General features: G+C 47.1%; 1 protein-coding gene across 10 annotated transcripts in view; it reads left to right on the top strand.

Annotated features, from left to right (window-relative positions):
• The window catches only part of RGS8 (regulator of G protein signaling 8), a 40,193-nt gene extending 28,478 nt beyond the window's left edge, over positions 1-11,715 (top strand). For all 10 annotated transcript variants that reach the window (XM_074322515.1, XM_074322518.1, XM_074322511.1 and 7 more), the window contains 2 exons: positions 5,232-5,398; positions 6,638-11,715. In XM_074322515.1, coding sequence (XP_074178616.1) covers positions 5,232-5,398; positions 6,638-6,820 — 350 coding nt within the window. In that variant the 3' untranslated portion in view covers positions 6,821-11,715. The remainder of the gene's footprint in view (positions 1-5,231; positions 5,399-6,637) is intronic.
• Positions 11,716-24,345: the final 12,630 nt, after the last annotated feature.

The raw sequence follows: 24,345 nt of genomic DNA, 5'->3' as shown, positions 1-24,345 counted from the left end.
AAGGACTCAGTAAATGCCTGGGGTGGTTATTTTTTCCATTTCTCACTTCAACTTTTTTTTTTTTTTAACTTCCTGTGTATCCTTCTCCCCTTCTTCAGTGTTCTAACTGCCAGGTCCTAAATCCTTGCTTTTGTTCAGGTTCAAGTTTCACTTGCCAGCCAAGAACTGGTGCCCCTCTCTTCGAGTGATGGGTACACCTCACAACTAAAAATCTTTGCTCCCTTCCTGGTGCAGCGTAACCTTCTCCAGGAACTAAATTCTAGGCCTTTACAATTGTTTGCCTGTTTCTTCCTATTCATTTTCCCAAAGTAGCCGTTTCAAACTCTTTCTATTCTTAAGTATCCCCCACTACAGCACACACTTTACTTGTAATTATTCAGTTAATTATTTAAAATCATTGCTTAATGTCTGTTACATGAGACTAGCTTGTGAATTCTGGGAGGTGGTGACTTTATCTGTCTTACTCATACCTTCTCCCCAAAACCCAGCACATGGAGGCAGACCTCCTACTCCCCAAATTTATAAGGTCAGATCAACTTACTGCATCTCCAAGCCATCCCTTCCCTGACCATTTCTCTCTATCTTCATCCGCACCCCTCTTTTTCTCTCCTTTTGATTCTAAGGAAGACAAGTTCTTCCACTTCTTAATCTCTCTCCTTCTCTAGAATTTGCCTCTTCCAGATGCTACACTTTTGCCTCTTGAATCTTGCTCTTTCTCTTCTGCCTGCAAGCACATCTGGCAATTTCTTGCTTTGCAGTCGTATAGACCTGGTAGGGAAACATGGCTCTTCTTGCCAGCTGTGTAAGTGGGAAATCTATTTGCCTTCTGTAAGCTTTAGTTTCTTCCTATGGAAAATGAGAGTGACACCGTGAAAATCAATGGAGCTGGTGTTTGTAAAATCCCCAGCAAAAAAGCATGGCCTATAGGAAATAAATAAAACTCCCTGCCCCAAATCCTAACTCAATCAATAAAAACAAAATCTTACACTCCCTAAGTCCTACCACCTTGTCCAGCTACAATCAGATAGGAGCTCTTTGTCACGCACCTAAACTAGAAACTTCCCTGCATCCACAGGCAGCCTTCCCTCTTTCTCTCCATCATAATTCTGTTCTACCTTCCTAGGGCAACATGTTATCAATTAAACTCTTTCCTTTAACTTCAATTCCTCCTGCTCAACAGCTCTTTTATGATTAGATCAACATTTAACCATACTCACGATGACCTTACCAAAAAAAAAACAAAAAAAACAAAACACAAAAAACCCACAGAAAACCCCAAAGAACCAAAAAAACCCCTCTTTTCTGACCTCCAATTTCCTTCCAGCTATGAGGTCTGACCTTTCTCCTCCCTTCTTGCAAGAGACATCTGAATTAACTGCTTCTACTTCCTCCCCTCATGCACCACTATACTTACCCCCCTATGGCAAGAGCCCCTATGATACCACGAAGATTGTTCCTGCCAGGGGTTGCCGAATCTTGTCACTGAATCTAATGACCACTTCTCAGACCCTGTCTGCTCGTATCTTGACCTCTGGGTAGCACTGGTGCAGAGGCCACTTCCTCCATCTTGAAACGTTCTCTCCCCGGCTTTCCGTGGTACATGTCACGCTATCTCTCTGGCTCTTCCACAGGCGTCTTGGTGTATGTCTATCCTATAAGTAGGCTCGATAATTTTTACCATTATTAAATGAAACACTCGTCTTACTAAACTAGTTCTGGTTACTTAGAGAGTCTTAATTCCAGGCCTTTGCTCACGTGGATCCCCCTTCCTGCAATTCTCTTCCCCATCTTCCCTGTCCCTCTGTCACTCAGCTTCCCTCTCCAACTTCACATCTCAGCTTAGAAGCTTCTTCCTCCTGCCAGTCCTCCCTTTCCTCCTCAGGTCTGGCTCAGGCGTCCCTCCTGGGTACTTTCACAACAACCTACACTCTCCCTATCATATCACTTATCGTATGTACCAGGATTACCATAATTGTGTTTTCTTGGCTCAAATTGCCCTTTCACTGCAGGTACTGTGAGAGCTTAATTGTGCCTTTTTTTTAGCGCCTAGCAGAACGACTGGGTCACATAATGGGTGAAAGAACGAATGGAGATGGTACTATTGCTGTGTTTAACTGGGAGTTACTATACCTTATAGAGATCTAATGCTACATACTATCACTTGAGCGACCTCAGTCAAGCCGCTTCTCTAAGCATCAGTCTCCTGTAAAGTGGGAAGAAGTAAAGCAACATCCCTGAGAGCACTTTGCAGGTATTATCTCTTTAATCACGTGAAGACCCAACAAAGCCGAGACATGAAAAGGGAGAACGCCTGTAGCTCGTGTAGCATGAGGCCAGTTTCCTTCCTTCCTTCACTGGGTTATCTTCCCTAATATCACGGAGGGAGGCAGAAAGGTAATTTTCTTTCTTTATCTGGAACTAGAGTCAGCTTGCTTGCAAGCATCTGTTTTTGCTTGATGAAAAACAAAACAAAATCTAACACAAACAACAAATGAACTTTCCCATTCAAGGAATTAAATCGCTGCTGGTTTAAAAACAGGCTCTTCAAATTAAAAATAAAAACAGAAAAAAAGAATTAAAAAACACGCAAAACAAAACAGGCTCTTCCAAGTTATTCTTCGAAGTCACTTTGCATTTGTTTTAGGTAAATGCAGTGTGTTAGGGTCCTTCCGCCATCCTTTCCTTTCCGCTCCCTGACTACAGTGGAAAGGCAATGGGTTGCAGAGGGAGGTGAATCTAGCCTGTGGTCCTCAGGTCCTGGGGCCACTGACAGTATCCATGGCTCTTGTCATGCATCGATGTGTGGACTGGCCACCACTAAGAGGCCACCTTGCTGAACCAGCACCACCACCCCCTAAGGTTTTAAGGGGCACTGTCTCCTCAGGCTTCCACAGCTGTAGGTGGTTTTCCATCCAACATGTCTGTAGCCTCTGCCAAAGTGGTGATCTCCTGGCAGGCAGGTTAGCTCTCAAATCCGAGTTCCTCAGAGCCTGTGGCAACTTCTGGACCTCGTCTTTGAGAACTTGGAGGGGACAAGGGGCGGCAAAAAGAGCATTATGAGGGATTTTATGGGCAGAGATTTTCTGATTTGTTCTCTGATGTATCCCAAGACTTTAAATAGTACTTTGTACCTTAGCAGTTTAAAAAAAAAAAATTAAGTTGAATGAATGAGTCTCAGGTCATCTCTCTGCCGAACCATTGCCATGTCACTGTTTAACACTCAGTTTGATTCTCAATTTATCTGGGGTTTCTACTCCCTCCTCTCAGGGTCTTGAACCCAATGTAGGAATGAGGTTGGGTGGGGCCCTGAGCAGAACTTTTTCTTATTTGAGTCTAAACTGTTACTCTTTTCCTCCTTCCCTGCCTGGCACAGGAACAATTTTATTTCCACCCTGTCTGATGGGAAACAAGCTTACATTACATTCTGATTTCACCATTTTCCTTGTCTTAGAATTAAGGTGACCACATGTCCCGGTTTTTGCCTGTGGTGGTCATGATTTTTGTCCATTGTTCTCATGTAATTAACAGAAGTGCCCCCTTCATTCTCAAAAATATCATGGCTGGGGTGATTAATTTCATGGCCACCCCTAGTTTTGTTAGACACTTTCAGCTCAGATCTCCAAACTTAGATTTCTTTGTGATTTAAAATTTAGCTTAGGGAGTCCCATCAAAACCCGTTTCTCTCTCAAGTTTGTGTCTCTTGCAATTAAAAGTTTTGGCTTTTTTGACTATTGTTCTAGCATGGACATTAAGACGTCTACATTGAAAGATAAAGATAAACAATGACTTTTTAAAAGTTTTTACTCAATGTATTGGAGTGACATTGGTTAACAAAATGGTATAGGTTTTAAGTGTGCAATTGTATAATACATCATCTGTGTATTGCATTGTGTGTTCACCACCCAAAGTCAAGTCTTCTCCCATCACCATATATTTGATCTTTTTTACCCTCTTTTACCTCTCCCAACCTACCTTTCCCTCTGGTAACCACCATAGTGTTGTTAAACAATGACTTTTTAATTAAGAGAAATAAAAATGTTTCAGAAAAGTAGAAACGAACAGTTAAATACATCAACAGCATGGTGCCACCAATCCAGCAAATGACCCTGGGCAGTGGTGCCCTGTCTTGCTGCATATCGGTGGCCCTCAGATGCTCAGGTTGTCCCATCCCCCAGAATTCAGAACTGTTAACATATTGCCCCCCTAATGAATTTTAGAAAAGAAGTAAAACATTATAGCTGGAGTCATTTTTCATTAATGCAGTGACTTCTTTATACTAGGCTGTATCTGTCCTTCCCAGAGAGTGTTTTGTAGAAAACTATCACAGGTATTCAGTTAGAGAAGCATGTGTTAAGGATTAAAATAATTCATAAAAAATATTGTAAAATAAAAACATTAACTGAATGCGTAGGTTATCAGTGAAGGTTATTCCCCTTTCCAAATCTATGTGGTAACGCTGCTCATCTTATTCTGGTTGGATACTTTGTTTAGCAATAGGAATGGCATTGATTAATAAAAATGAAAGGGTGTACTAATTGTGAACTCATTTAGTACAAAAATGATAATCTTAGTTAAAACACATAATTTGATAGGCAAGATCTTTTCAAGTAAACGATCAATGGCATACACCATTAAAACACAGCGCCTCAGAGGTGTTTTAAAAAAGGCTGGGAACTGTGTCCGTATAATCAGAATGGCATTGCCAGCTAAATTTCAGCACCTGTTTATTTTCGGACATTATTCTGGTAGTAGTGATGGATTTGCCCTGAGGAATTCACACCTCCTTCTAGTTCGTTTTATAAGATTGTTTTATCAGGGTGGCTCACTTGGATTAGGGTTAAGGAATGGATTACATGCATTACTTTGGACTAATTAGAAACACAGACTCACCCAGTAGACCCAGGGGACAGCCAACTCTGCATTTGGGGATAGGCAGTGGCCACCGAGGGCTGATTAGACGTGACCAGGCCTTCCCATACTTGTTATTACTGTGGTTTCCTAAACACTTCCCCTTCATATCACTATGATCCTTGAGTAAAGAGCCGGGCTTGCCTCTAGGAGAACTTGTGTGTCTAGAAGCTTAAAGTCTTCACGAGGATGTGGAGGAGGAGCCGGGGGGCAAGATGGTCAGAGCCACTTTCACGTTATTACTACCTTTCTCTTTCTTCTCAGTTCTTGAGCTTAAGCGTCTCCCTGTCTCTCTTCTTCTCCACCTCCCTCCATATGCACAGGTGGGGTGGCTGCCTTCCGCGCCTTCCTGAAGACGGAGTTCAGCGAGGAGAACTTGGAGTTCTGGTTGGCCTGTGAGGAGTACAAGAAGACCAGGTCAACTGCAAAACTGGTCTCCAAGGCCCATAGGATCTTTGAGGAGTTTGTGGACGTACAGGCGCCGAGGGAGGTGTGTTGGTGGTGGCAAGCATCTTGTCAGACCTCCGTCCATGGCCCTGGGCTCACAGCTCCCTCCTTGTGGGGGTTTGAGCCAGGCGTGGTGGGGACTTTCTTTGGAACTGAGCCTCACTGCTCTTTCTGATGGCTCTTGATGAAAAGGGGATCATTTTAAGGGGCAGAGCCAAGAGCTTGCATAAAAGGAGCTCCATTAGGCGTGTTTTAGCTGTCTGTCAGTTAAATACGTGCCTGAAGGGAACTCTGTTTCTAAAGCGATTCTGCAAGGATGGATGCCACTGAATCCATGTGAGCTGTCCGAGTGGAAAGCAGCATGGTTTCATGGAATGAGCATCCACTTTGGAATCTGGGTCCAGTCTCAGTCCCACCACTTACGAGCTGTGTGATCTTGGTCAAGTTACCTCGCTTCTCTAAGTCACATTTTTCTTGATGTAAAAGGACATAACATCACCTACCTTTCCAGACGACTCTGAGTATTAGGGATAAAGCACCTATTGAATATTTGTCACTGCTTATTAGTGAGTAATTACAGTAATTTATTTTATGATCACTTATAATTCCTTATAAGAAGAAAATGGATTTCTGTGTACTGCTGTTCTGAGATAAACAACAAAATTTTACTTGGGAGGGTTTTAGAGAAGAAAAATATTTGCCGTCTATGAGTTTAGGTGCACTACATACCTAGACCTCTTCAATTACACTTTGACTTGGGCTGCAGGACGTCTTTGGTCAGTGGCCAGGATGCTGTAGGCTTCTTTTAATGATGCTTGGAAGAGAGATGTGCGTTCTCGTAATAATATCTCTCCCAGGGCCGTTTGTTTTCTTAGTAGTTAATAAAGGACAAGAGGGCAAGCTTACTTTGGGGAACCAGCATTAAAACTTGTCTCTAGTCTAACTCTGCCTGACTTTGTAAAGGCCTCTGGGTTAAGAGTTAAGGGAATTGGGGTTTGCCTTGGCTGCATTCCTAACTTTCCATATTATTTTAGACCAGCGTTTTAGTGTCTCTTTACTTCCGTGTCCTTATCTATAAATGAGGACGAGGAACGTCTGGTCTTCAGACCTCACAGGATTCTTTCTGGGACCCAAAGGGAGGAACTCCATGAAAACAGCTTGAAAAGCAAGAATAACCTTACGTATATAAGATGCTGTCACTGGTTATTACATAGCTAGGACCAGCTGCCGGGTGCCTTGGCCCTTGAGAGCCTATGACCATGCTCTCTATTTGTGTCTCCAGGTAAACATAGACTTCCAGACCAGAGAAGCCACGAGGAAGAACATGGAAGAGCCGTCCCTAACTTGCTTTGACCAAGCCCAGGGGAAAGTACACAGCCTCATGGAGAAAGACTCTTACCCCAGGTTCCTGAGGTCCAAAATGTACTTAGATTTGCTGTCCCAAAGCCAGAGGAGGCTCAGTTAGACCTCAGATGGGGACTCTCGGAGATCATCAGCTTTCCCCTTCCCTTGCTGCCAAGACCATCTTCTAATGTGAAATGTCATAGGTGTTCAAAAGCAGTGGCATTTAGGTTGGGAGGCTGGGGGTGAGGAGGGGATAAAGGGCCATTCCAAAGCGTGATCCAGCCACCAGAGCTGGGACGCTGTTCCACGTATCCACGTCTGTGTTTTGTTAGCGGGAGCACGTTGCTGTTGTCACCCTTCCTTGGTTTAGCAGCTTGTCCTCCATAATGCCTTCCTTGGGTCGTCTCCACTGAGAAGGCAGATTTCCTAGGTCGGGCTAATCTGTAAATAATGCAAATGCAATTTCCACCCCTTCCACACCCTCCTCGGTTAGGATTGCTGACTCCCTAGCATCCTGTATCCCTGTGAGGAATAGTTAGAAGACTCTGGCTCACATTTGTGATTTGCTATCACAGTGTAATGGCCAGTCCTGGGTGCTCTCACAGTTTCGGAGAGAGGTCTCTGTGAAATCCCGGATTTCTAGCATTGTCATTGACAGATGGTTTCTGGGAGAAAGTGCAAACTCCATGGAGTTGGCTGTTTTATCCATTTCCACAGGACCGGTGTGAAAAGCTGTGCTCACTGCCCATCTTAGTCTGAGAAATTCACAAGACTCCCCTGACTTTGCCGGACCCTTCCAGAAAGGGTCTTGGAAGATGTCCTTCACGACTTCGGATGTGGAACCACTATTAAGAAAGAGACAGCTTGCAAATCTTCCTCAATTCTATCAAGAAGTTTTTCAGAAAACGAATAATCAGGAAATGTAGCACCAGTAGACTTTTGTGAAAAGGGCACCATATAACTTTTCTGCTGCTTAATGTAGTCTCTGCCCTCACCTCCCTATGGCATCTACATCACTGATCTCTCAGAATGACAGACAGCTTGGCAAGGGAGGTGAATTCCCGTAGCGTAGACAGCTCTCACGGTGTCTAGTACTTTCCCCGTCTCTCTCCATCCACCTTCCATGCAGGTCATGTAATTATGATGAGAGAGAATGGGAACTTAGGCTATAACTCTCTAACTTGCTTCCTGAGAGCACGCTTTTGTAGAATGGTCCTTCTTGCGAGGGCCACCTTGGCTATTCAGCAGCTTCCTTCTTGGTCTCTGACATTTGGGGATTGAACATGAGGCTAAGAAGATCACTGTGAACATCTGGTGGTGGAGAAACTTCCTAAAATGCTTTCATGGCACCCTGGGGCTGCTCTTGGTAATGTGTCAGGAAACTCTTTCTTGGAGGATGAGTGAGGTGCATGGAACCTCCTCTAGCTGCCCAAGGAAAAGCTGACTGTGGCACAAGCCTGCAGTGCCAAGGAGATGAGTCCTCGTCAGGGAGACCAGAAAGCAGAGAAGGACCCTGGAAGAGGCTGGTCTCCAGGTAGATTCAATCCCAGAGAACGTACTGGAGGAACTATTGGGATAATTCACAGCTGATGGATGTGGAGTCACGGCAGATCTTCAGAACGTTCCGCTTGACTCAGTGTGACAGCACCTGATGAGGCATGAGCTCTAGAGTGCAGGTGACTGAAAAGGGGGCAGAAGCATCCTCCTCTTGCGGAGGTGATGGGCCTTTTGGAATATGCAGGGCTTCCAGTGTTTGCCTTCCTGTCCAGTAACTTTGTGCATCTCATCCTTCCTTGGCTGCAGTTAGACAAGGCCAAGAAGGCACTTGAGTCCCACCGGTGTGGGGCCCACTGCCCTGCCATGGCCCGTCGTCTCTATAGGTGACAGTTTGTGTGTCTGTGTGAACCAGCAAGGAGAAAGGACACATGCCTCCTAGCTCTCACATTGAAGAGCCCTGGGGAATTTCACGTTCAAGAACTCTGAAGCCTCAAAGGGGGGTTCCTAGTTAGATCAGGTAGTATTCCCCTGCCCCCACCAGTAAAAAAACAAACAAACAAAAATCCTTAGCTAAAGCTGCCAGAATTAATTTAATGATCAAATTCTCGAACAGGGTATTTTAAACATTGTTTACATACGAAATGTACATCTGCTGCCAACTCTACTGCTGAAACAAGGTGCATATAAATCGGAAGAGCATGGAGTTATGGAAATATGAAACGTCCTAAGAGGGGCCTTTTTACCACTTCCACTCTCCTCAGGAGACAAATCTGAACAAGAGTGTTATGCGGTGGCTTCATCCGGGGTCTTGAGTTCTTGCCAACTATCGGTGAAGTGAAGGTTACAGATGGTGGTGTCGTGGTACAGGGTGACGTCCTCGCACAATGGGGAGGCATGAAGGACCAAGGTTGGGTATCCCGAATTTTGCTGCTAAGGGAGGGTACGTGGGCCGTGTGTAGAGGAATGTGATGGCTATATTTATGGTACTCCCATGGAGTGTGTGTGTGTGTGTGTGTGTGTGTTTGTGTGTGTAACAATTGTGAGCGTTAAGCTAGTAACCACTGAGATGATCTCCCCGAGGGGTAGAGCTGTCCTCAGACCTTTATGTCTTGCTTCCCACAAAAGGCACAGAGCCCTCCGCTCTCACGGCTGCTTGCAGGCACTTTGGTCATGCCAATCCAGATTTTGGTCTGTGACAAAACAAAGAGAAATGTTTACAACATCTAGAGCAATATCCAAGCATACCTCATCCCTGACCTCTTCCATTTCCTCTTCCATAAGCCCTGATCGCCTCGCTAGCTGGGCCACCTGCCGGGGCCGCTTCTTCCATTTAATGTCTTCCTTTGCTCCGGCTTGTGCTGTGGACTGCCTCCTGGGCTCGAGGTTTGCTCTGTGCCCGGGACCTTCAAAGGCCCAGGGCAAGCCAGGGCAGTAGGCCGGGCAGAGCTGTGACTTTGAGGACTGTTCTCCACCCTGAGTGGCCTTTCGGCCCCACTCGAGTGTTAAGCTGTTTGGGGGCTGGTGTGGAATTTCCTGTTGCCCTCCGCAAACCAAATAGAACACAATCAATGACCACCATTCACAGCCCTGGACGCCTCTGCTGTGAGGAAGGGTCCTCCGAGCAGTATTTATCATTAAACGTGAGCATCCAGGAATTCCTCCCTTCAAAAAGCCTGTTACAAGGGCTAATTCCCAGGGTCCACATCCAGAGATGCTGATCCAACAGACCTGGGGTGGGACCCAGACGTCTGCATTTCTAATAAGCTCCCCGGTGCGTATATTTGAAAAAGGACAGGAGTCTAAGACAGTGGTTCTCACCCCGTGGCTGCTCATTGCAGTCACCTAGCGAGTTTTCACAACCCAAGTGTCCAGGTCCCACCCCAGAACAGGTTGGTGTCGGGACCCAAGGGATCCCCCCACAGGTGGTTCAATGAGCAGATCAAGTTAGGAAGCTAGGGCCTGAGGGGGAACACAGCTGAGCAGAAAACACCGAAGTGTGGACCCAGAGGGCTGGAGCACACCCAGATGCAAACAAGCAGGGACCAGGAACCTGCCAGCCCTAAGGTTGACTGTTGGGGTGGCTGCCTCTGTGCCCATTCAGTCTGACTTGTTCCTTTGAGATACAAAGGCCATGCGTTTCTGCCCCAGCTACATGCATTGTCGAGCGGCAGGTGTGCCAACAATGGGCAGGGGGGGACTTGATGGAGAGAGGTTTTGCCACACCTTCCCACCTTGTTCACAGTGCTTCCTCCAAGCTGGCCTCCCGGGCTGTTCCCCCCTATTTGTTTTCATGTACTCCTGTGTGTGGGCATTTTGTGTTAGGCTGTGCCTCTGTCCCCAAGGCCATGTGACATGGTAGTTGGAACTCAGGCAGTGGGTGAAGGTGTGTGGTAGTGATAACAGCAGTAGCACAACTTCCAAATTCCTCAGAGGAGGGCGTTACATCGTGGGAATGTTAAGCTCTTTGAGGCTTTCTTTTCCAAGGCCACGGTGAGGTTTGGGTTCCTGCTCTAAGCCCTCACCATTCCCTCTTTCGTCTCAGGCGGGATGGGCAACCAGAAAGTTCCTAGCTGATTTTACTCTCGGGTGCTCGCCCCAGAACTTGCTGCTCTCAATCAACTGAAGCTGTGAAATGGTGTCCTGCCCAGGCTCCAGCCTCCGGGTACAAATCTGGGAGCGTCTCCTATGTGCAGTGAGGGGCCAGGCACTGTAGGTGCTGGGCTGGGAGGGAAAGGCATGAATCCCATTGGGCTGAGAGCCTGGGGAGGGTGAGATGGGGAAGACTTCAGGGGAAGGAGCTGGGGGAAAAGAGAGCAGTCAGTGTGGTGTCTGTTTCTCCATGAACCAGAAGGAGGGGTGATGGGAAGTGCACTCGGAGGCCGGATGGTCTCCCATCCCCAGGAGTGCCCAGAACTCTCCTGACCCTGTCTGTGCCACTTCCAAGGAAGGCAGGGGAAATACGGTTTTCCATCCAAGGCTGTCCTTCCATCGGCCAATGTCAGCCCTCTTTAAATCTGTATCCCTTCGGGTTGGAAGCAAGAGAGGTGGCAAAGACACCCCTGTCGTCGAAAGCCTGTGCCACTTGGCATGAGACTGTGGAGGAAGAACCCAAGAGCAGAGATGTCTTCCTGTTACTGTGGCCTCTCAGGACTCCACAAGATGCTGTGGACCAAATGGAGACTACAGGATGGGGCCAGAGGCCTTCCCAGGTTTGGGGGCCGGGCCCTGTCAATCAACTTTTCCCTTCTTGGTTCTGACTCCCTTTTGCCCTGTCTGTTCCCTCCCCTCTGCCAGGTGCAGAACATGGTGGCTGGTCTTGGTGTGCTCTCCAACCATGGTAGCATTAGCTGAGTCACGCAGCGTGCACGACAGATTTGTAGCAGCTCATCTGCCATATAAAGCGCTTGGCTGACGGAGTCCTCATTGAGTTGTTTCATTACCATGCAAAGTGGAATAATGTCATTCACCTTGACTATAAACAAGGCTGTGAGACATAATAAACAGAACCTGAACATGCTGCCCTCCGCTCTCTGCCCACATTTCTGGCTGGTTGACTCTTGATGAGGAAACGCTTCACGTAACACATGGACTTCCCAGGGGCGGGGGCACACGGCCTCACCGAAGAGAAGCTGGCACGGGCTGGCCACCAGAAAAAGGGGCCGTGGTGTGGGTGGAAATGGGATGGGAATGGTTTGGGATGAGTGTGGGGGTGGAGAATGACTTTGGGTTATGAGCGTCGCCTTGAAAGTGTCAAGTGCTATACAAACAGGAGGTAGTGTTTTTATTAGTCCCACCTACTGCTTGAAAATGCAGGGAGAGAAGAGGCAGAGGGATGGTTTGTGTATTTGTTCAGCTGGGGCAATCCGAAAATGGAATTCATCTGGCTTGTGACTGCACTCTTTATACAATCGGTGTGCCCCTGAAAAGGGTGCATTTGTCACTGAATTTTTGAGTGTCTCTGGTGATCGGGTCCTGCAGAGGGGGCTGAAAGGAGAACAAGGGGTATTATCTGCTCACAAAAGCTCATTTTTCAGGTGTAGTAATAAGATAGAGATATATAAAATCGTAATAATCCAAATAATCAAAATACACCAGAGAAAGTCTTTCTTTAAAGGAAAGCTGACATTTCTTCTAAGGAAAATGCTTTAGGTTAAATGAAAAAGTCTTTCGTAATGCAAATGATCACCCCAAATTCTAGTTTCGTGGACTGGGCAAGGCGTGGTGGCAGCCTGGGCTGCTGCAGACAGGTGGCACGCCACCGGGGAGGGACTGGGATTGGGTCCTCTCTTCCCAGCGTTGCTGTGCTCCTTCTTATCCCAATTGCGTACAGGGGTGGTGGTGGCGGCGGGTGGGGGTGGGGGGGCCGGGTTCCTGACCACTCCAAGACCAAGAAGAGCAGGAAAGGAGGCCAGGTGAGGGATCAAGGGGGTTATACTTGATGCACATGCTTTCCGGGCCAGGCCTCGGGCTCTCTGGGTCTGGGAGGAGGCCCTATCTTCAGGATTCCTTATTCCCTCCAGCTCTTTCTACAAGGATAAATACTCTTCTACTCTGGCGGGTGGCTTGCTCCTTCCTAGGTAGTGCCCCAGCTTCTCTCTGCGGCAGTCTGTTTGTCCCTCCAGGACACCCTCTTGGATAGCTCCAAGGATGACCCCATGCCAGTGTCTTTGTCTCAAGAGGCCCATAGTTGGCCCAGTGGAAGCATTTGGGCCTTACTTGCCCAGAGAATCACAAGGCAGCATCTGCTCTGCCTTTGCTCTACAGCCAGAATACTAAGCCAGCCCACTACGCAGTTTTGATTTTCCAGGCTGGTATCAGACACCAGTCTACTGAGTCTACAAGTCTCAGGGGACATGTGTCAGGCTCTCCAAGGGACCCACCATACCCGTTCTCCCCAGGAGTGAGATGAGAGTCAGGCACCCCGCCCCTTCCTCCTCCGGTGGGGTGGGACTCAGAGCACACTAGCAGCTCTCTCCACAAACCTTCACACATTCTTCCCAGCCCCTGACCTTCTTCTCTGGGGGACAGGTTTTGAGTGCCCTCTCACTGGTTCTCCACTCCCTCTCAGCAGTGCTGTCTTGGTCTGGAACGCCTTTGGTATCTGAGCTCTGTCTCCCTGGCCTTAGCAGAAGTCTCTTCCAGATGGAAAACACTTAACCTTATACGGGCATCTCATTAACACAGTCAATGAGGGGAAAAACAAGCAAAGTCCTTTCTGGTCCTATTATGTACATCAACAAAGTCAGATCCGTGGCCAGAGGGAGACAAAAGTGAGTTCACTGAGATAACCCCTTCTGTAGGTACACCCGAGCTGGGGTCTGTCCCAGTCCCCTGTCAGGATGTGTGGGACAAAGCTCTCCTGACGGTTGGAGGGAAAGAGAGGGGGTCTGTCATGGTGCTGCCTCCCTGTCCACGTCTCATTCCACAGCCCAGAGGGGAGTCCGACCCCACCTCCCCATGTCACAGTGGCGGCACGTCCAGCCATGGAGACAAAAGCCACAAGCTTGAACTATCATTGGCCAGGGTTTCATCAGTACTCTTCTGTATGATCTGGGCTCTGAGGCTAGACTGAGTTTGAAATCCCAGCTTTAACTCTTACAAGCTGTGTGATCCTAGGAAACTTATGTCCCTGTGCCTCAGTTTTCTCATTGGTAAAATTCGAATAATAACAAAGCCAATCATTTGAGGCTGTTGTGAACACAAAGTAAGTTAAGGAGGAAGACACTTAGCATGATGCCTGACACACAGTGGGCACCCAGTGTGTGCTAACTGGTCTCTTCTCGTACCCTGGAGTCACCAGGACTCAAGCCAGCAGCTCCGTTCAAAGCTCCCTTGCTTCTTGGTTGAAAGCAAATGATACGACAGGATCAATGTCTCCTCTTTCCCTGAGGGCAGAGACTGTGTCCACCTGGTTCCCTGCTCCAGTCCCTAAATATTTATGGACAGACTAATGTATTTGCACATGTTTTTTGAGCACCTGTTATAGATTAGGCACTCGGGTTGAATGCAGGTGGATGCAAGAATGCTACAACTTGGGCCTTCCGAGAATTTACCTCTTACAGGAACTTAACCCTTCTCAGCCCTTCAGACTGGGAGATAGATCTCAGATCTTAGAACTTACCAAATAAGTGGCAAAGAAAGTAAGTGGCTGCATGTTCAGAAGTCTGAGCTCCTGGAGAAGCTAGAGGCCTGATGGGAAATGATTGTGGCTGAAAGAAACACTGCAAAGCCTGCTGGAAATTGGGTTAGCCAATTATCTGCCTGAGTCATTCCTTGGCCTCGCCTTCAGGCGCAGTTATGGGGATTTGTTTCTGTCCTGCCCTGCCCTTCGTACTCTCTCTCCATTAGGACGGTCAGTCTGATCAGTCCTCTGCCTTCTCTCACAGTACATCTCAGCCATCATTCTCTGAGCCCATCATTTTTCCCTGGGAGGCTGAGTCACGGCCCCTCCCTCAACCCAGGGGCAAGTTTTGGCTCCATTGCCTGCCGTCTGCCATGGAGAGAGCGTGTCCATGTGGGTGCAGGCTCCAGGAAAGCCTTTCCCAAGGAGGGAGAAATAGCCCCATTTCCCCAGGCACTAAGACCAGCCTTGTAGGTGCCAGAAAGGGCAGGGGGCCTTCCACCCCACCGCAGGGTAGAAAACAAGGGATTTGGATGCACCAGCTTGAGACTGAATCCCGACACTGTTGCATACTCTGTGTGTGACCCTGGGGGGGCAGCTGAGCCTTTCCTAGCCTGTCTTCTTATCAGCCAGAGGGGGATCATCCCCTACATTTCCAGGCAGGATGTGCCAGGGTTAGAGATGACACGGGTAAAGCACCTGGGGCAGGAGCTGGTATGTGTAGGTACTTAAACAGTAGCGGCTGTAAGTATTAGAGAGCCAGGCCCTGGTTTCCAGACTTTCCAGGGCTCAGTCTCTATACCTTTTCTGGGGGTCAGAACCTATTATGGAGTTCTTGGCAGGAGAAAGTCTATCAGGGTAGGTGGACGTAAGCTGTGCTTGCAGAAAACAAGGACCTCTGTCAGCCAGAAACAAAACAAGGTGCTTCCCATTCAGGAGGGTGCTGCCCTGGCCAGGGTATTAGGACCACTCCATGGGGCCCTATGAGGTAAATATAACAGGGATTACTCCCTTGTCACATGGGCTTTTCCTTGCGGCACTCAACATGCAAACAAATTCACTGGACTTTGCATTGGGAATTAAAAGAAAAAATCCCAGGGTCTTTCAAAACCAAATGAATTGATCAGGGCCCTTTTGTAATTGATCCCAGCAGCAACTCTGCAGGACCTAGACTGGCAGCCTGTCTCCCAGGCAATGGCAAGGAAGGGGTGAGCTGTGAGCTGGGAAGGGGTCTTCTAGGACCGTCTGTATCATAATCACATTCAAATTACAAAAGCCCTGGAGACAGTAGCCTGCTGGGTCAGGGCAAACACCCCCTCCCCCCAATCACAGGGAGGAGGGCCTTTGACATCTGGGGAGATGAGTGTGGGGCAATTAGGCAGGAGGGCAAACAGGTTTGCTTTCCTGACTCAGGGGTGGAAGTTGCTGCGATGAAGGGATTTGCAAGAGAAGAGAGGGGAGTGCCTGTGGGCAGCGAGGGGAGTTGAGGGACACCCCCCCCACTCTACCCACTGGCACATGGCCTATGGCTGGCAGCTTTGTGAAGGGCCTTGTCTCAGCCAGGAGGAAACATTCTCACGCAGAGGGGCGGCATCTGGGCCTGCTCTGCAGCCACAGAGACAATCTAGCTCTGTCGAGGGAGCAGCTGTCGGCCACCTGCTCACCAGCCTGGGTTAAGCCCGCTTTTCAGCAGAAACGGGGGAGCCTGGCCTCTTAGAATAAAGGCATTCAGGGCCATTAGCTTCTGGAAGTGAGCCGTGAACAGGTGCGTGAGGTGGCCCAGACGCCTGTCATATTCCCACCCCGCCCCACCTCAAGTCCCAGGCACAGGGTCCCCTCAGCAGCTGGCAGTTGTCCCATCTTTTTTGTCTCAGGAGCACCTGCCCCTGCTCCCCCTTTCCTGTCCCAAAGGAAGTGTCTGTCCCAATGCCAGACAGACTAGCAGCAGGCTGGGCAGAGGCTGGCCATGCCAGGCTGCTGCAGAGAGATTTGGGGCTTCGGCCTGCTGCCCTTGCCCTTCTACGAGGGATACATGCAGCGGACGCTGCAGGCCCCAGAGCAGAGCCAACCGCCTTTGGGGGTCTGTGTTTATGGATAGGGGAATCGATGGGGCGAGAGGAGCAGGGAAGTATTCTCTCTAAAGCTGTAGAAGAAATACCATTGTACACATTCACCACCAAGCAGGAAAGAGAGGAAAGAAACAGACGCGAGGTGAGGAAGTAATGCATCCTACGATCCCTGAGATTGGGCAGAGAACTTAATGGCAGCACTGAGTTCTTGGCGTAGGAATTGCTGCTGTCTATGAACCGTGCTTTACCAGCATTTTCTTATTTAATCCTCACTGCGGCCCCAGGAAACAAGCATCATTATCCCACTTAATAGAGATGCCCTGCGTGAGATTCTGAAGGGTTACCTGTCGTTTCTCCAGGTAAATGGCAGGACGGAACTGCAGACTCTAGCAGCGTGCCCTTAGCCCCCACCTTCTGCCCCTCCTGGGTTGGGGTTGCCTTCCTAAAGAAAAAGGCCTCTTTAAACCACCTCTTCTACGAGACAGCTAAGCCATTTATTTAACTCTTCATCTCTTGTTCCTTTTCCCTCTTTTGACCCGGAATGTAAACTCTCAAAGGGCAAGAGCCAAGTCTGATGCTTCTTGGCAGGCAGCTCCTGCTGCCCAGGTAACTGCTAGGCTACAGAGTTAACACCCGAGTGCTCCCCGAGGAGCACCCCGAGGTAACCCTGGGCTGTTCTTCCTGTGTCAGATGACACCCCTGGCCCTCTATCTATAGAGCTTCAATATTAGATAGTTTTTCCAAGTGAGACCCACTTTCTTTCCCCCAATTTCCCTTAAAGCTTTCAGCAAATTCCATGAAAAAGCAAAGGCAGGTCTGTGGCCTTGGGAAAGGGCGAGGCAGCTTCCCCGGGGGAACAGGCTCTGTGCCCAGGGGCACTCTGGGAAGGTGTTTTATAGGCTCTGCCATTCCTTAAATATAACAGATCTGTGACTCCTGCAAGCCTGAGGCCAGTACACAGCTGGTCTGCCGAGGGCGTATTTGCCTGGTAATTCTGATTTTTATTTGAATGCCCATCTGCCCTGTCACTGACATCACAGCACAGCTGCAAGCCTTGTTTTCTTTTCCTATTGCCTGTGCCTGTGGCTGGCCTTGCACTCAGGATGATTAAATGGCTCTGTGGGTGGCCTCACCATGCAGAGTGTGTGTGTGTGTGTGTGTGTGTGTGTGTGTGTGTGTGTGTGTGTGTCTGGGGTGCGGGGGCAGGTGGCACAGCAACAACAGGGGAGGCTCTGTGTGTGTGGGAAGGTGGGGCCAGGCAGGGGCAGAGTCTGGGAGCATCTCATCTGGTGGGGGGCGGGGTGCCCTGGGAACAGCGTGCTCCTAAAGCCCAGGAAGTTTTGCCACTTCTGTAACAAGGTGTCAGCTCTAGGGATTAAAGTGTCAAGTGACTTTTCACCCAGAACCAGAGCCAGGGTTTTCCCCACCCTCTGGAGCTTCCAAGGCCCAGTATACTCCAAAGCATATGAGAACAGCACATTCAGTTAGATGGAAGTTCTCATCTCAAGATAAAATGGTAAAATCAAAAGTTTCCGCATTACTCTGATTATGCCTCATTGCTCCCACCCCCCACTTTTCCCTCACTTTCTGTTTTTCAGAGAATTCTGGATTCAAATCCTGGATCTGGTTATTGACAAGCTGTATGACCTTGAATAGTTTCCTTAACCTCTCTGAGCCTCAGTTTTCTCCTCTGTAAAGTAGGCCCAGCATTTCCACTCCCATACATAGAAATCTCAAGACACGCACAGGAGTTTCTTAGTAGCACTGGTAGCGATAGCAAAGACTGGACACCACACAAAAGGCCCTCAAAAGAAGAAGAATGGATAAATTGAGGCACAATGGAATATCATATACGTGTGAAAATGAGTGGCCTATAGTGATATCGTAGTAACCATATGAATGTATCTTAGCAAAATAATGTTGAGCTGAAAAAACCTAGTCCTTTTATTAAAATGCAAGTATAACCAAAATAAATAATATATTTTGAGATTCCTATATATATGCAATAAAACAATAAAAAGAAAAAGGAAATGATAGGAGATGGGGCTGTCCTGGGGAAGGGGAGGATAGGGGAGGGCCATAGGAGTAGATGTAAGTTACCACCAGTGTTCTATTTCTTGGGTTGGACTTAGATTCAAACTGTTCATCATATCACTAAAATAAACAATTGAAAGAAAAATGCGTAAAACCCTAGCATAAGGATAGTATGACATGTATCAAGGATTATAAAGATTAATTCAGTTTTGTGCACTGAGGTCCATTCAAAAATAGATTTGCAGAGATTGGAAGATTGTGTTAAATGAGATCCTGTTCATTACAACCTACTAGTGTTCTATCTGGCATCTAGTAGGTATGCAAGAAATAAAGTTAATCTCTCTATTCTCCCAGCCAACCATGGACCTTAGCTTGCTCTCCATAAATGAGGATTCTTAATGTTTTGATTCTTTAGGGCTGAATTCTAAATCCCTCATTAATTTCTTTCCACTTCCTTCCTCCCTTCCTCTACTCCCCTCTTCATCCCTAGAGTAAATAAAGCTTATCTATTCCATGTCACAGAGCTATGGGGGCAGTCAACATGGGAAGCTTTGAGACTGTTAAGTGTCCCCCTAAAAACTGTTGCTTTCCTACCTACCCTGCATTCTATCAGTAGATGAAAAGAATGAGACAGAGCTCCTGAGCCTGGGCAGCTTCTCAGGTGAAATGGACACATGGTGTTCAGAGAGGAGAGAGACTGACGGGCCCTGTAATATTCTAGGAGGATGCTAGAGGAAGTGGCCTGGGGTTGTACCTGGAATGGCCTCTGTGGTCTAATAGAAAGAACCTTGGACTTGGAGCTGTGAAACCTAGGGTAGCATCCTGACCTTCCCATTCACAGGCTGTAGGTGGGCGAGTCAGCCTCAGTGAGCCCTGCTTTCCTCACCTGTACAATACAATGTGGAATGTAAATTACACACGCAACCAATACAATGCCTGCCTGACACATAGTAGACATTCAAAAACTGTCTGCTGAATTCTGAATCCCATATCCTCTCCAGATCCCAGGTTTCCCACTGGAGGATTGGTATACTCATTCCAGCTAGAGTGGCAATGGCTTAATCCAGATTTGACAACAAAGCATCATTTTGAGTTTCAGTGATGATAAATTGCTGGGCTAGATGGGTGACATTTGTCATGGGGTTGGAAGCAGTTCCCTGATTCCCATCCTTGCTTATATCCACTGGAGCCCCATATACACTACAGCAGGATACCTGGAAGAGACATGACAAACCACATGCACTGCCCTCTCTGTTGTGAACTTTTGTGTCAGATAGAACCAAGAGAAGAAGTCCACTAAACCAGTCCTGGAAGGGAAAAAAAAAAATCACTAAAAAGTAAATCTGGAGAACCCTAACTAATGGTGATGAAAGTAGGGAGGAAGGTTTGGAGGTAATGGTGATTTTACAACCCATGGGCCTTTGAAAAATCGTTAAGCTTGGCCTGAAAAAGCTACCTTCCTTTTTCCTCAGAAAGGTGACTTAGCCCCGCCCAGCACAAAATTAGGTCGAGGTCTGCGGGACAGACTAGAAGCCTAGCAGGAAATCTGTTACTTATTTCGAAAACAGATATACTGAACATCCCTTATGTGCGGGCATGGTACTAAGCTTTTTGCATACTTAAAAAAAAAAAAAGATCTTCATAGTATCGAACCATTGCGGTGTCTCCAAATATTCATTTTCTAGGTGTGAAACCAACTTGGGACAGTTTCTTAGATCAGATGGGGTTACCCCAAGATAAATAGTGAAAATGTCGGGGCAGACACCAGGCGTCTGGATGGAGGTGGCTGCCACAGACAGGAAGCATGAGCATCCTGTGTCTGAGGTCACACCTGCCGGCCTAACTCAGAGGTGAGGGTGGTGTCTGCAGATTTTGACCAGAACACAGTCGTAAGTCTTGGGAGGAAGGCCATTATTGACCGTTTCACACAGCTAATCCCACCATACCACATGGAAAATGAAGGGTGGTGACTAATGTTGGCCTAGCATCCCAGTCACGTTTGCATTTAACTGAGATAAAACTCCTGAAGGGGGAAAGTTTTGTGAGATTTTGAGCATCAGTTGGAATTTGGGGAGCGGGAGGGCTTAAAAAGGGCCCTTTGGTGGTCCTTCTCATCACTCAGAAGGGCAGAATTCTGTCCTATTTGAAAATATGGCGGCCTCCTTACTCCCCCACCCTCCCACATATTTGAAATTATGGACTATTTGCTTGTCTTTGTGAGTAGGGTAAGGACTTTTTACTTTTAGGGGCTTTTTTTTTTTTTTTTTTTCCAGATAAGGTATATGAAAGTGTTTTATAAATAGTGGAAGGTTATATAAGTGTAAAGTGATGCTTTTCTTGCTGCTTCCTATGGAGCCTACAGCAGGCAGAGGCCTATGAGCTCACGCCCACTGGGAGCCTTTCTCCCTTCATAGGTGCCTGACCCAGATTTGAAGCCCAGGAATACATCTTATGTAATATTTGGCCAAATGGAATAGAGCCCCTCTTCCCAGGCCATATTTGGTTAGACTGATTTCAATGAAAACTTTCCATTAAGTATTCACAATGTGCCCAAGCCCTGTGAATAGCTGAGGAGCTAAAGAAGAATATATATGTGGTTTCTGTTCACAAGCAATTTACAGTTCAGTGGAGTGGCTTTAAAAAAAAAAAAGGGAAAAATGTTTTGTTAAATGAAATTTTAGTTGAAACCTCCAAACATAAAATGAAGAGGGACAGCTTTGATTAAGCTGGAGGGCAAAGAGGTGGAAGGTCATGGGTCACGTGGGTTGGACATCGTCATTTCCCCTGGAGGCCCTTCGAGGGTTCTCAGGGGCTGGTTCCAAATGCAACAATTCCATAAGGCTTCTAGAAGAAAACTGGAAAATGCTTTCACGGCGTGGAGATAGGCAAAGATTTCTCAGGACACGCAAAGTGCTAAGCATCCAAGGAAAAAATTAAATTAGACTCTGTCAAAATTAAAAATTTCTGCTCATCAGATGATAATTGTTGAAATAAATGGGGAAGCCAGACAGGGAAAAGATATTTCAGCGTATATATCTGACAATAAACTTATACCCAGAATATGTAAGGAACTCTTACAACTCAATAAAAAAACAAACAAGATCAATTTTAAAAATTGGTCAAGTAGATCCTTCACAAAAGAACGTACATTAATGGCCAATAAATCAAGTTAAAACCTGGTCAACACGATCCATCTCTAGGGAAATGTCAATCAAATAGTTTGCCAACAGCTTTGTAAATAGTGGAAACAGCATTTGAAATATCCTTGTGTCCTTAACACTTCCATGGGATACCCAAGAGCTTTTTCTTATTTTAGTTATAAAACGTTTTCTTGTATCCCTTTTCTGCCTCCAAATTATTTTTATGTACAGCACTGAAGCCAGCAGCTAGATTACCCAGAGATGTCAGTGGTTATGTAATCCTTCACTTGTCACCTCTGAGGCCTCCTTTCTACGTTCACAAATGACATATTAATATTTCTCCTTGCCAGGGAGCGATTTCTCCGTGGGCTGCAGTTACCAGCCTCTGTAAACACACAAACCCACACTACTATTAATGTAGCATCAGAATGATTCTCTCCGGACCACAAACAGCCGCACTTGTGAAGTACAAATGACAGCCCCAAGGAGTCCTAAGAGACCCCTGTTGAGAGCTCTAAGAGGCTCTTGCAGGGATTAGGGTACATTTGGAAAAATTACATCAAAACCCACAGCGAGGTTCCATTCCACACTCACTAGAATGTAAAATGAAACTCCTGATTACGTCAAGGGCTGGCAAGGATGTGAATGACCGGAATTCTTGTACAGTGCTGGTGTCAGTGCAAAATGGTACAGAGCACTTTGAAAAGCAGTACGACAGTTTCCTATAAAGCTTAATATGTATCTACCCTTATGTAGTACCTTAGTGGTCCAGCTACTCCACTCGCAGGTCTGAAAACATGTCCACAGATGTGCATAACAGCTGTAGTCACAATAAGCAATAACTTTCAAAAGTCCGAGTAAATAGGACAATGGATAAGCAAATCATGGTGAATTCATACCACAGAGAATACTACTCAGAATGACAAATTAACAACATGGATGAATCTCAAAACCATGCTGAGTTAAAGAAGCCACTACATTCTGTATGATTCCATGTATGTGAAGTTCTACAACAGATAGACTAATCTAAGGTTAAAAAAAAGAAGAAAGAAAAAAGAACAGAAAAGAAAAATAAGTACCTGGTTGAAGATGAAATAGGGTGGGATGGTAGCAGGAAACTGGGAAGGGACACAAGGGAACTATCTGGGGTGACGAGAATATTCTAGATCTTAATAGCGATGTGGATTATATGGGTGAGTGCATTTGCCAAAACTCCTTGAACTAAAACAGTTAAGATCTGTGTGTTTTGCTGTTTGTAAATCATGTCCCAATAAAAAAATGTTAAGCAAAGAAATCACTAGTTTCCAATTTCAGGAAGGCAGCATAAAGACATTTCTGTACCCTTCTTCTTTTAAGAACAACTTACAAATAGTAAGTAGGAGAGCAAGAAACAGTAAAATAAACCTTAGCTCAATGAAGCTAGGTAATATCTGTAACCCACCATAATAGACGGGACAGAGAGCAGATGGAGGAATGACAAGTGACTTACCGCAGAGGACAGAAGCCAAACCTGGCCCAGGGGAGTAGGAGTGAAGGGGTGGGGGTTGGTTGATTGACAAGAGGCAAGTTCTTTTGCCTGAAAGCCAGAAAGCCTCAGGCGCTAGAGGAATCAGCAGGGAGGTGGGGGGGGGGATACTTGAGCTGAAGGATTGTTTGACAGCCTGGGGAGAAGTGTTCCCTTAGTTGTCTCCACTACGTCCCCAAGACACCATCATTCTGAACCCACAAACTCCTTCCTCCCTCTACGTATCTGCGATCCTGAACCCTTCTTAAGGCTTAGCGTCTGGGAAATGCAAAGCCAGGAAGATCTGCACGCTCCTTCTGTTTTCCTGCTCTAGACAACACTTCCCTGACAAAAGAACGCATAGAATCAGTTATTTACTTGAGGGGAGGGAGGGAAAGAGGAAATTTTAGGTAGGAAGGAAAACATCCCAGATTAATATTGCTATCATCTAGCTCCTTACACTCACGTGTGCATTTTTCTGGTGTCATACCTTATGCAGTATTTCCCCCATCAATGAGTCTGTGAGGTAGTGCAGACACTATTATTCCCCATCTAACTGATAAGGGAAACTGAGGCACAGAAGGGCTGCTTGACCTGTCCAAGGTCGTACAACATGTTACTGTCTACTCAGAACAAGGGCCCTGGCCCCTCAGCCCCCAGGTCAGCTGTGATCTCTGATCGTTGCCTCTGTGGAGTATTCGAATTGTAGCTTTGAATGGTGCTTCCCCCAGCAGATTGGTGATGCCCCCGCCACAGCCACCCCGGGAAACACAAGGGACTCGTGTTCCATGACTCACGTCCACAGCAGAGTTCCTGAAAGCTTGCCCTTTGTTCCCTCATCCCCAAATTTTGCTGCCTAGCATACAATGGCAGGAAGGAGGTCGTCAATGGATGGGGAAGGTTACCACTTGTTGGCCTGTCCGGCATCGCACTTGGCCACTTCCTTTTCCAGCTCACCTTTGGCTTGGCGGCTACTGGCACTTCTTTGTCACCTTCCTATTGCCATGGCTAAGGGTGCTCTCCAGCTTCTCCTTTCACATCCTCCCACAGCAGTCTCTGCACTTGAAGCTTGAATGAGCCCCAGCCACAGATGCCCGGGCCTTCCCCCACACCCCAGAACCTCAGGCTTTGCTGTCTGTCCTTACATCCTATCTCACAGTCCAAGTCTGTCACAGGAAGGCAGAACGGCTCTGTCCTGGGCCCGGGTCCAGAGTGTATCTCAGTGCAACCCAAGGGATTCCTCTGGGTTTTCCCAGCTTCTACTTACCAAATGTGTCAGCA

This window comes from Rhinolophus sinicus, linkage group LG17, assembly GCF_036562045.2.
Source record: "Rhinolophus sinicus isolate RSC01 linkage group LG17, ASM3656204v1, whole genome shotgun sequence".
NCBI classification, from domain to species: Eukaryota; Metazoa; Chordata; class Mammalia; order Chiroptera; family Rhinolophidae; genus Rhinolophus; species Rhinolophus sinicus.
The sequence above is the reverse complement of the archived record's forward strand: the minus strand, read 5'-3'. Positions and strand labels throughout refer to the sequence as shown.